Source organism: Pediculus humanus, genomic scaffold (genome assembly GCF_000006295.1).
Source record: "Pediculus humanus corporis 1103172107434 genomic scaffold, whole genome shotgun sequence".
NCBI classification, from domain to species: Eukaryota; Metazoa; Arthropoda; class Insecta; order Psocodea; family Pediculidae; genus Pediculus; species Pediculus humanus.
Genome location: NW_002987056.1, coordinates 154,978 through 166,468, shown reverse-complemented (window position 1 = coordinate 166,468; position 11,491 = coordinate 154,978). Strand labels below are relative to the sequence as shown.

The 11,491-nt window shown below is 30.9% G+C and overlaps 1 protein-coding gene across 1 annotated transcript; it reads right to left on the bottom strand.

Annotated features, from left to right (window-relative positions):
• Positions 1-1,205: 1,205 nt before the first annotated feature.
• On the bottom strand, positions 1,206-9,337 carry Phum_PHUM083230 (uncharacterized protein; the record flags this gene model as incomplete). The annotated part of the gene is made up of 9 exons (XM_002423703.1): positions 1,206-1,810; positions 1,900-2,305; positions 2,394-2,657; positions 2,805-2,867; positions 3,231-8,010; positions 8,092-8,579; positions 8,667-8,956; positions 9,020-9,267; positions 9,294-9,337. The coding sequence occupies 9 exons, from the start codon at positions 9,335-9,337 to the stop codon at positions 1,206-1,208; spliced, it is 7,188 nt and encodes a 2,395-aa protein (XP_002423748.1).
• Between the last annotated feature and the right edge of the window lie 2,154 nt (positions 9,338-11,491).

Here is an 11,491-nt window from a genome sequence, read left to right as displayed (position 1 = left end):
GACGACGAATAATAATAATAATAATATAATTTCTCAACCTTACAATTATTATTATTAATATTATCATTAAATTATTTTTTTTTATTCGAGAATAAACGAACGCCTCACAGATTATTAAAATATAAAATCCATCATGACGTGGACGATGATGATAAGCGTAAGAGGAGGCCAATGACCCCTCTTATCATCATCATCAACTCCCGATTGTAAACAATTGAAAGACTTTAAAAAAAAAAAAAAAAAAAAAAAAAAAAAAAATCCCCCATGAAGGTTAGTTTTTCACGATATCACAATCAAAAAAAAAAAAAAAAAATTTGTAAAAGGCAAAAAAAATCCATCACACTTCGTCTCTCTCTCTCTCTCTCTTTTTATCTAATTACTATTACTATTATTATTATTATTACTACTTTTTTTTTTGTTTTAATCAGTCTTTTACCAATTTTTTTTTTTTTTTTTGCCCAATACAATCAATCGTCGTCACCAAACGAGATGAAATTTTTTTTTTTTTTTTTGTACAAATTGCAAAGAAAAACCGAACCGACATGGGAATGCAATTAAAAAAGAAAAAAAAATTGCAATTTATTTATATAAAGTAATGAAAATGACAAATCATCACAACCCACAAATTAAAAAAAAACAATTTTTTTCAACCACATTCTTCCATCTTTCTCTCTCTCTCTTCCTTCCACATCATTTCAACTAATATTAATTACTATTATTATCATCATCATCGTTATTTTTACTTTTTCTTTTATTTCCACCGCGAGTAAAAAAATAATTTATACACAAATACCTATAATACAATGATACATGCTTCTTTTTTTTTTTTTTTTTTTTTTCAATTAAATGGCCTTTTACAAGAACATTCAACAATGAGCAAACTTGACACAAAAACAACATTCTTCATTCCTTTCTCATATTAAAAAAACCTGTTTTACGACGCTATATAAACTTCCTTCTTTCTACAAGAATAATACCTGAACCTGACACTGACTTCTCTCATCATTCAAAACATCAACTCTCCACGTGCACGCATACAATCAATCAATCAATCAAAAAAAAAAATCTTTGAGAATCGTAGGGATACGACAAGAGGCAAGAGGGAAAATGTATTTTGCTGCAAACGTTTTCCGAATGGTAGCAGACGAAAACAAAAAGACAAAAAAAAGAAAATAAACGCCATTATTATCAACCCTCGGAAAAATTTAATGTATTCTGTTGATTTTCTTGTTCATCATACCACCGAGATCCGTGTTGTGATTAAAAGACAAATCGAGTTTCAACCTTCCCCTCGTGTGCCTCAATTCTCCCAAACCGCTCGGAGAAAGTGGACTCAACGAACCTTTTTCTTCCAATTTTCCATTCGATTCGTTCGAAGATTTTTCACCGCCGTCTACGAACCTTTTACTTTCGCTTTTTTTATTTGTCGCTTCGATCACATCGGGAGCGAAATTAAATTTTAAATTGTCCAGTATGTTGACGGTTCCGTCTTTCGATTCCCCACCACCCTGGAGATTATTCATTTCCAAAAGTATGGGTTGACAATTCGTTTCCGGTTTTTTCTCGAGCGGACTCGCGCTTTCGGAATCTTCTAAACCGGAGTCGGGAGTCGTGAAATCCCTCGAATCCGTCACGTCGCTCTCGATCGATTCGTTTTTGTCGGATGATTTTTGCGACGACTCGTCCACGTTCCCGAGACTATCGAACGTTATTATTTGATCTCCCGTTATGAAAAATTGATTATTCGAACTTCCCTGAAACGGACGAGATGACGAACTCACGGAAAAATTGTTTTGATTTCCAAGATTACCTGGAAAAACCGGAATTTTTTTTTTTCAAAAAGCGTTCATCATCATCATTATTCTCTGACATTCAACTCATCCGTTCTTCTTTACTTACTTCCGCCGTTGAAATCGTAATCGAAAGAATTTAAATTGTAAAAATTAAAATTTGATTCTTTCGCATTATTATTATTTCCGTTTCCTTTACTAAAACCCGTATCCGAATCCGTGTCCGTCAAACTGAGATCCCCGTCGTCTCCATCCGACAAATCCCATTTATTATAATTGGGCAAATTAATCACGTTCGACGTGATGACGTATGGGAAATGTTTGTTACATAAATCGACAGAATTGACGCCGAACGTAAAATGTTTGTTCGAAGGATCCGCTGAATTTTGATCGTAATTATATTGATTGTAAGTTTCCGGTTCCTCCGTGTCGCTCGGTTCCCGTGGATATTCGTATACGCAATGATATTTTTGCTTTTTGAACCAAACATTTTTCTTTTGCTCACGTTGATCGTCCTGAAGAAAATTTTTTTTTTTTTTATCACATAAATTACCTGTCATAATTTTTTTTTCTTCTTTTATTTATAAAATAAATTTTGCTAACCGATTTATAATTATCTGAATTTTTCAAAACCGGACGTCCGGGCAAAGCCTGGCTATTCCACGCCGAAGGTATAAAATCAGTCACGCTAGCTGAACTTCCGGTCGATGATTCGCTATCACCGTCATCATCGTCGTCCACCCCCTCTTCTTTACCCTTTTCATCTTTTTCTTCGCAACCGCTAATCATCGCCACGTTTTGTTCTTTACCGGTGGGTACATTTTCCTCCGTTTTCGCAACGACGTTGTTATGAGATTCTTGGAAAAGCTACAAAAAAAAAAAAAAAAAAATTAAAATTTACTTCGACGGAACAATTTTTACAAATATTTACGAGACAAAACAAAAACGGCAAAAGCCATGAAAAAGTTTTTTTTTTTTTTTTTTTTTTTTTTTATTTAGCTCCAATCGACTTACTGTATTTTCAATATTGGAATCGCATATTTGCATCGCTTTTAGTTTTGAAACTTTATCTCCATCCTTTATTTTTTATAAAAATTACACACACACACCATAGCAGAAGATAGCAGACAGCGAACCATGTAATAAAGATAGATAATCGATTTACTAATAAAAACTTTTTTTTAGAGCTTTAAATAAAAAATGATTAAGAAGTAGAAGTAAAAAAAAAAAAAAAAAAAATGGCGCTCCTCTTAAGCAAATCTATAGAAAATTTTGTTAATTCATTGGATTTTTACCATTTGTTAAAAAGATAATTAAGCGTTAAGAAAAAAAAAAAAAACCCAAAGCAGAAGAAGAAAAACCCCAAACATATAAATTTCAAGAAGAAGAAATTTTTGTTTAAAAAAAAAAAAAAAAAAAAAAAAAAAATTTTCAACTGACCTTCCATATAAATTCTCCACTGGATGAAGAAGTTTCTTCATCTTCCTCCATTTCATCTTCTTCTTCATCTTCTTCTTCGGCAACCAGGCTATCGCTATCCCAATCTTCATCAAAACTTTCTTTGACTATCGATTTGCTTTTATCATTAACGGTGTCCTTTTTTTCGTTCGACCTTTTCAATTCCTCGCTATCGTTTTCTTCGTTATCATCCTCACCCATGAAAGAAGTTGACATTTCGTACTGGTCATTTGTTTCTAAAGTTTCGATCGCATCACTTTCCAAATCTATTTCGTTCGTTTTCAGGTTTAAAAGTTTTTCAGGTTTTTCAGAGTACTCCGTTATATTTTTCTGTTCGTTGAGTAAAAAAAGTTGATTTTGAGTTATTAAATCGTGCGTGACATCATCCTCATCAGTAACGGTTATTTTACTTCGCATTTCATCGTTTTTTAAATCTTCCGTTGCTTCACTTCCTTCGGGATTGTGTACGGTCGTAGAAAAGCAATCGGGTACTAAATCGGGAGATGATAAAGTAATTTCGGAAAGAGCATCTCCCGTTCGCGTTTCATTAGAACTTTTGGAAATTTCGCTTAAACTTCTTTCCCTATCGGGACTTGACATCTCCGGAGAAAAAATTAAACCTTCATCGTTAAAATTAACATCCACTTCCATTTCCATACCATCACCATCATTCATTTTATCATCATCATCCAAAAACAACGCTTCCTGTTCCGGTTTTATTTTATTTTCTGCTTTGGTATTGACATCGACCATTAATAAATCATCATTAAAATTTATATTTTGATTGTTTCTTTTTTTGCACGAGTTGGTATCATTCTGCCCTAAAAAAAAACTTTCCTTTTTCACCGTCGTTTCCTTTAAATTATCTTCTCCGATGGCGATATCCGAATTTTCATTTGATGCATTACAATTTTCATCATTATCTTCAATGATTTTCTTTTGCGGTTCTTCCGTATCGCAATTTTCGCTAGCGATTTGATCGAGCTCATCCAAACCTTTCCCTTCATTTTCAACCATGTAATCGAGGTATTGCATAAAAGTATTCGTATCGATTGATTTGACCGATTCCATTAGGTTAACAACATTTTTCCTTAATTTACTGCTGGAATTATTATTTCCTTCGAAAAAACAATTTTTATTACCTTTTTTTTCACTATCGCTAATCGACGGATCGTGTTCCTCTATAATGGGACTTAGAGGACCGGAAAAATCACTCGGATAAATATTCAAAACTCTTTTCAAATCTTCTGCGGAAAAATCATTATTGTAATCATCGTTGAAATCGTGAAAACTCCTCGTTTGAACCGGAAGATTTTCTCGAAGTTCATTCCTTATAGCGTTTGCAATGTCTTCATTCATGCTCCTGTTAAAAGTCATACCGTTTTCATCGGGGGGATGTAAATACCATCCTTGGGAACAAGTCGGATTAAATTCAGATATTTCAGGATAATAATCCGAACCATCTTTATTTTGCCAAAATTCTATTTCTCCATCAATATCACTAAATTCATCGTCATTTTTATTTTCATCCTCGTAAAATTTTGATTCTTCATATTCGAATATATTTTGATTTCCTGAGTCTTTAACGATATTTTTCTCTTTTTCCTCCTCCACCGCCACCACCTCCTCCTCTTCTTCTTCTTCGCAATTTTCAAAAGCTCCTTTTACGTATGCTTCTTCCAATTCGGCTTCTATATCTTCCAAGTTGTATTTGCCCTCGCAAGCATCTTCGACGCTTTCACTCAGGCTTCCTTTATCCCTGAAACCTGAATCACTGCTTCTTTCATCATCGGGAGTCCTTAATTTAAAATTATCGTATTCTTCTTCGTTTACCAAACCAGTAAGACTCGATAATTTATGCATATCGTAAGCGTCAGACATGTTGTCGGTGTGAACTTTCTCCGACTTTATAAAATCTGTTATTATTTCAACAGGGCAAACCACAAGGGTTTCAATGTTTGAACAATTTTGTAAATCGTTCTTATTGTTTTCAAGAAGACAGTCCGATTCTGCTACGTTGTAATTGAAACTTCCAAAACTTATATCTGCAAAATCCTGATTTCTCACTTGTTCGTTTAATGTCTTCTCAAGGTGTTTATCCCAATCGAAATGATCACCATTTTTTTCATGATCGCAATCAGTCACGTTGACAAAATCTTTGCCGTTATCAATGGAATAGTTTTTTTGGAAGTTAACATCTTCGGATGTAGTTGTTAAACCCTTGAAAAATTCTAAAGTATAATCTTCGCATGCGCCAACTATTACTGAATCTTCTTGATTATTATTATTATTATTATTATTATTATTTTTTCTATTTATATTTTCGATTAGAGAATCAACATTATCGGATGAATCATCAATCTTTCCATCCCCCTCTTTTAAGTTTTTTGGAACATGTTCTAAAAAATTATTTTCCTTTAAGGTATTTTCACTGTTGTTTTCCTCATATTCATCTTTTAAAACAAATTTTCGAGGTTTCGGAACTTTGTCATTAAAATTAAAATTGAAAGGTTCTTCTTCTTCTTCTTCTTTCTGTTCATCATCAGGTTCTAAATTGTCTGATTCTTCTGAAATTAGAATATTTGGGATTTCAGAGTTTTTCATAACGAATTTAAAAGGCCTTAATACCGTAGGTGGAAAATCAAATGTTTCCTCGAAATCCTCATCATCTTGTTTTTTTGCTTCGCTAACAGTGATTTCAGGGATATTTAAACTATTTTTACATTTTGTCGGTTCGCTATTGGCTTCTAAAATATCAGTAATAAAATTTTTTGAATCATCAATTAAATCGTTCGCAGTTTCCGACGTGCTTTTCACTTTGTCCGATTTATTATCATTTTCTGACATTGAAAAAATAATATCGGAACAATTTTCCGAACGTTCCGATTCATTATTTAAAAAATCATTCTTTGATGTTTTTTCAATATTATTATTTTCCGGATGTGAATCTATTACGTCATTTACAGGTTTTTCAATTGTGTTTTCCGCTATTAAATGACTAGACTTTATTGTTGTTTCATTGCAATTGTTTATTTTATTTTCATCATCATCATCATTATCATCATCATCACATTTTGAACTCGTTTCTTTTTGTGCTTCATTTAAATCTTTATGACAAAGAGATTCGAGGTCTCCTTCAATCACCGTAGTGCAAAATTCATTTTTTTCGATATTTTTTAAATTTGAATTTCCTCCATTTCCTATTTCAAAATCACCATTTTCTAAAAAATTACTCCCGACTTTTTTTTTTTTTACTTGAAATTCGTTATCATCATCATCACCGACATTTTCTGATTTCAATTCTTCCACTTCCACACTTTTATTTAAATCCGTTTGTGTTGGATTTTTAGAATCTGAAATTTCCGAAACGTCATTGCATTTAAGTAAATTTTCCCAAGCATTTTCCCGTCCTGCAAACGTTGGCATTATCATGCCCAAACTATCGAATCGGCCAAATTCCTTATGATCGTTTGATAATTTTTTCAACGATTCCTTAAATTCATCTTCTAAAACAGCGTTCGATATATCATTTTCAGATCCGAATATATTTGATGACAAAGAGGATTTAGCGAACGAACCACTTTTTCTAGAAAATGAATTTCTATTCCAATTTCTTTCCATATCATTATCACTTTCATCGCTCACATCTATGTGAGTTAAAATCATTAAATTCGCAATGCTTTTGGATTTTTCTTTAACCTTTTCCGATATTTCTCCACGTTCGATCCGCTTCCTCCAAACTTCATCATCAGTGTCGGAACTATTACGAGATTGCGCTCCAGTTAATGAATCATTTTCTTTTAAACTTTCATCAAAACCATAATTTTTCATATCAAATTTATTTTTATTGTCTTGTAAAGCGGAAACGAAGTCATTTCCTTTGACCGAATTTTCTTCGAATCCCTTTTTATTATCGTCATTTATGTAGGGATCGGCAAAATTTAAACTTTGCGGCTGTTCCGAGTTTTGTAAGGAATTTAATTCAAACGATTTTTGAGTGAAATTTTTAAACGACGAAACATCGCTTCCCAATTTAAAATCGACTACAATTTCATTATTATCTTTCACGTCTTTCTCCGGACTGTTTTGATGACTCGACTTTCCGCTACCCTCTTCGCTTGATGATGTTTTTTCCATCGCCAAAGCTGCATCCAAATCTCTGATTGCTTCCGATATTTTCTGCAAAAAACTTTCATCTTCTTCATTATTAACTTCGACTCCTCTTAACCACGAATCAACATCATTCTCCGAACTTTTAAATTTATTGTTAGGATTCAGTGCGTCAGGTACAGAAGTCTCGGTGTTCAATTGGAATTCCGTCTTTTTTCCAGATTCACCAGCACCTTGTTCAATATTTAAATTATTATTATCTTTGCTATTCCTTTCCTCGTCAGATGTATGAACGTCAGCATATTCTTCGGTATTATTCGATTTTAAACAAAATCGCGGGGACTCCTGAGCAGAATTTTTACTAGACATAAAATATCCTAAAGGTGATTCTACCAATGAAGAATCAACAACTTTAGAATTTTTTATTTTTGTCGATATAACATTACAACCGGCAGTGTAATCGTGTTCCACATTATCATCTTTTTTGGGTATGTAATTAGGACGTAAATTTTGCCATCTTTGCTCAAAATCTTGAGAAAGTCTTTTCGAATCTATTTTTCTACTTGAAATTAAATTTTCGAGAATAATTAATAACTGAGATGCTGTGGGTCTTTGTAACGGTGGGTTCCAACAGAGTTTCATCAAATGGTACCTGAAATTATAGTTTAGAAACTTGAAATTTTTTAAACAAGAGAACAAATAATTTCGAAACTAATAATTAAAACCAACTTACAATTCGTCTTTATGTAGACAAAACATATTGGGTTTTTCCAAAAAATAGTTTTTATCGCCTAAAACTCGTGTGATTACTTGATCGTCATTTAATTCGGAGTAGGGCAACTTACAAAACTCGCAAATTTCCCAGAAAACAATGGCCAGAGACCATATATTTGCGGGAGGAGTTACTTCCCGCGTTTCAATTGTCACATCGGTACATTTTAACGTTTCCGGTGCGCACCATCGTATTGGAAGTGCAACGGAGCCAGCGCAGTAATAATCGGATTTAAAATTTTCAATAGAATTTCCATAATCGCCTATTTTTATTGTTAAATCTGGTCCAACCAAGCAATTCCGAGCAGCCAAATCGGTGTGAATAAATTTATTTTTGTGCATGTACTGTAAACCAGAAGCTATGTTTGAACACATTTGTAACGTTACACCTTGTTCAGACAAAGCTCTCGCACTAGCCAAGTTTTGTGATAAAAAGGTTTTTAAGTCACCCTGAAAAAAAAAATTTATTACAGCCCTTAGAAATTATATAAAAATTAATGCACCAAATATTAAAAAAAAAAAAAAACCAAATCGTACATTAGGGTAGCATTCAAGAATAACGAGAAACGGTTCGGTTTCCAAACAACGTCCTAACAAACGAAGAATGTTGGGATGATTCAAATCTTTATAAAATTTAACTTCGTGCAAGAAATACATTTGATCCGTTGGCGTGGCATCTTCGTGCAACATTTTAACCATTACTTTTGTTACTTTTTCTTTCGGTATAATATTTTGAGCTTCTCCCTTAACCACTTTTCCGAACCATCCTCGACCGTATTCTTCGACGTATTTTAACTGATTTCTAGGAAAATTACTGCAAGGTTCGGCTGAAAAAAATTCGAAAGGGAAAAATATTTTTTTTATAATCTCACGTATTGGAAAATATCAACGTAATAAAAATTTTTTTGAAAATATCAACTTACAAAACCAATCTTGAGATGATATATCTCGTTCGCTGTAGCTGAATGCAGCCGGTCGCAAATTCGGAATTTGCGGTTTAATATCTGGTAAAGGTTCGAATCGACATATTTGACCGGAATTAACTCCCGGTGGGGGAAAAATGGTAAGTTCGGCATTTGACGTTGGATTTACAAAACCTTCCGATCGTACATTTGTAGACAAACTCGAACTACTATTACTGAATTCCTATTGAATAAAAATTACGTAATCAATGATTTATTTAAAAAATATTTTTTGTAATGCGTCATTTATAAAAAAATTGAAGCATTAGAGAGTGACAAAAACTATTAACAAAATCTATAACGTTTAAAAAAATTTTTTTTTTTTTTTTTTTTTTTTGTACAATTAAACGAGTGTAAGTGCAGAGGGGAGCAAGCAGGCAGGCAGGCATTACGTATTAAACAAATTTTGAATCGAAGTAAAAAAAAAAAAAAAAAAAAAATTACAAAACAACTTACCCAATTTTTTTTTTTTTTTGTGTAATAAAGTTTTAAATTTTTACGACTACCGACTGGTTTTTTTTAAATATAATAATAATAACGGCATTCATATACAGAAAAATGCAGTTATGCAATTTACATAAAAGCCACAAGGGTTTTAAAATGTTTTTAAAAATTTTACGTTAGGCAATTTAGAAATTCAATATTGTAAACATGATAAACATGATTTCAAATGAAGAAAATTAATTTTGTTTTAAAATTTAATTTTAATTTTTCAAAAGTATTTTTTTTTCTTGTCTAATTAAACAAAAGAATTATTTTATTTCACTTTTAGAGAGAAATTGTGCCACCGAAAAAAATTTCAATTTAAAACAAGTTTAATAATTTATGTGAAAATATTTTTTGGATAAAAAAAAAAAAAAAAAAAAAAACAAATCACATTGTAATAATTGATTTAAAGTATTTCTTTTTTTTTTTTTTTTTTTCCAAACTTAAATTATTGCTTTTAACACACTTAAAAAAGCCTGCTAAGCTTATTTAATAATAAAAAAAAAATTTTTATCAAGTTGTTAAAAGTAGTCGAGTAATGATAAATTTTAATTAACTAAAGTTTTATTCTGAATTTTATTCAATTGAAAAAACTTTTTTTTTTTTTTTTTTTTTCTCTTCGCTTTTATTATTGAATGATGAATATGACTTATAGATTTTTTTTTCTTTTCTTTTCTTTTTATTTCAAGTGTTATTTTTAAATTATTCTTTTTAAAACAGAACCTTTAACTACATCGAATACTACACATTTCCTACTCTAACATTTAAATAATTTCTTACTGTAAATTCTTACCTGAATGACTCTAGATTCATTTTGCTTTTAAAAAAAAAAAAAAATTTTTTTAATTTTTATTAGAAATCGGTATATATTTAAAATCTGTTTGAAAAATGTTTTTCAAAAACCACAAATGTTAGGTATTCGAGGTCTTGTCAAGAATTCATCAAGGATAAAAATCATTTTTTCATTTATATAGAAACTTTAAAGAAACATTTTTATCGATAAAAATTATTTAAAAAATAAACAAACCTTAAAGCCTCTGCCATTTCTACAGCAAACACATCCTAGTATGATTCCGACAAGAGCCAAAAGGAATCCAAACACGGTAAGAAAATAATTCGTTAGCCATAACTGACTAGGCCCTCCTAAAAATAAATTATAGTATGGTAGTAATTATTTTAAATTAATGTAATTGAAATCTGATTGATTTTAAAATCAGAAATTAAAATTATTCTTAAAACATAAAGTTACTTAAAAATTTATAGGGAATTATTCGAGATTCAAATAAATGAATAAAGTTATTACAAAAAAAAAAATACATATTTTTTCAAACAATATAATTTTATAAAAATAAAAAATACATGTTTACAAAAATACCAAGGCCAATAATAAAAATAATTACACCAAGTTAAATATGGAATATTCTGACATTGTTACTTTCATAGGTACAATGAAAAAAAGAATGAGTCATATAATAGAACCTACCTGTACCTACGGAAGAAAAGTCAATTGGAAAACCTCTAACAACGTCGAATATTATAAATCCAACGCAAAATACAGAGAGAAGAGGTTTTTCCATAATATTCTTTTTCTTTACATTGTAAACATCTAAGCAGACACAAGGCGGAAATAACTATTTTTTTTTTTTTTTTTAATAAAATGGGGCGATCCAATAAATAACTTTTAAATACACTTTTTTTTTTTTTTTAAATTTTAAAATTAACTTAAAATATAAATAATAATATCAAACTTATGAGTAAAAACTTAACTAAAACCAAATAAATAAGAATTAAAAAATTTAATAAATACTACGAAATTGATGATGACTAAATTAACTGACAAGTAGAAGCCATTTTGAAAAAGCAGTAGAAACCACTCACTTCATCAAACTCAATAGTAATAATGATCCTAATTCT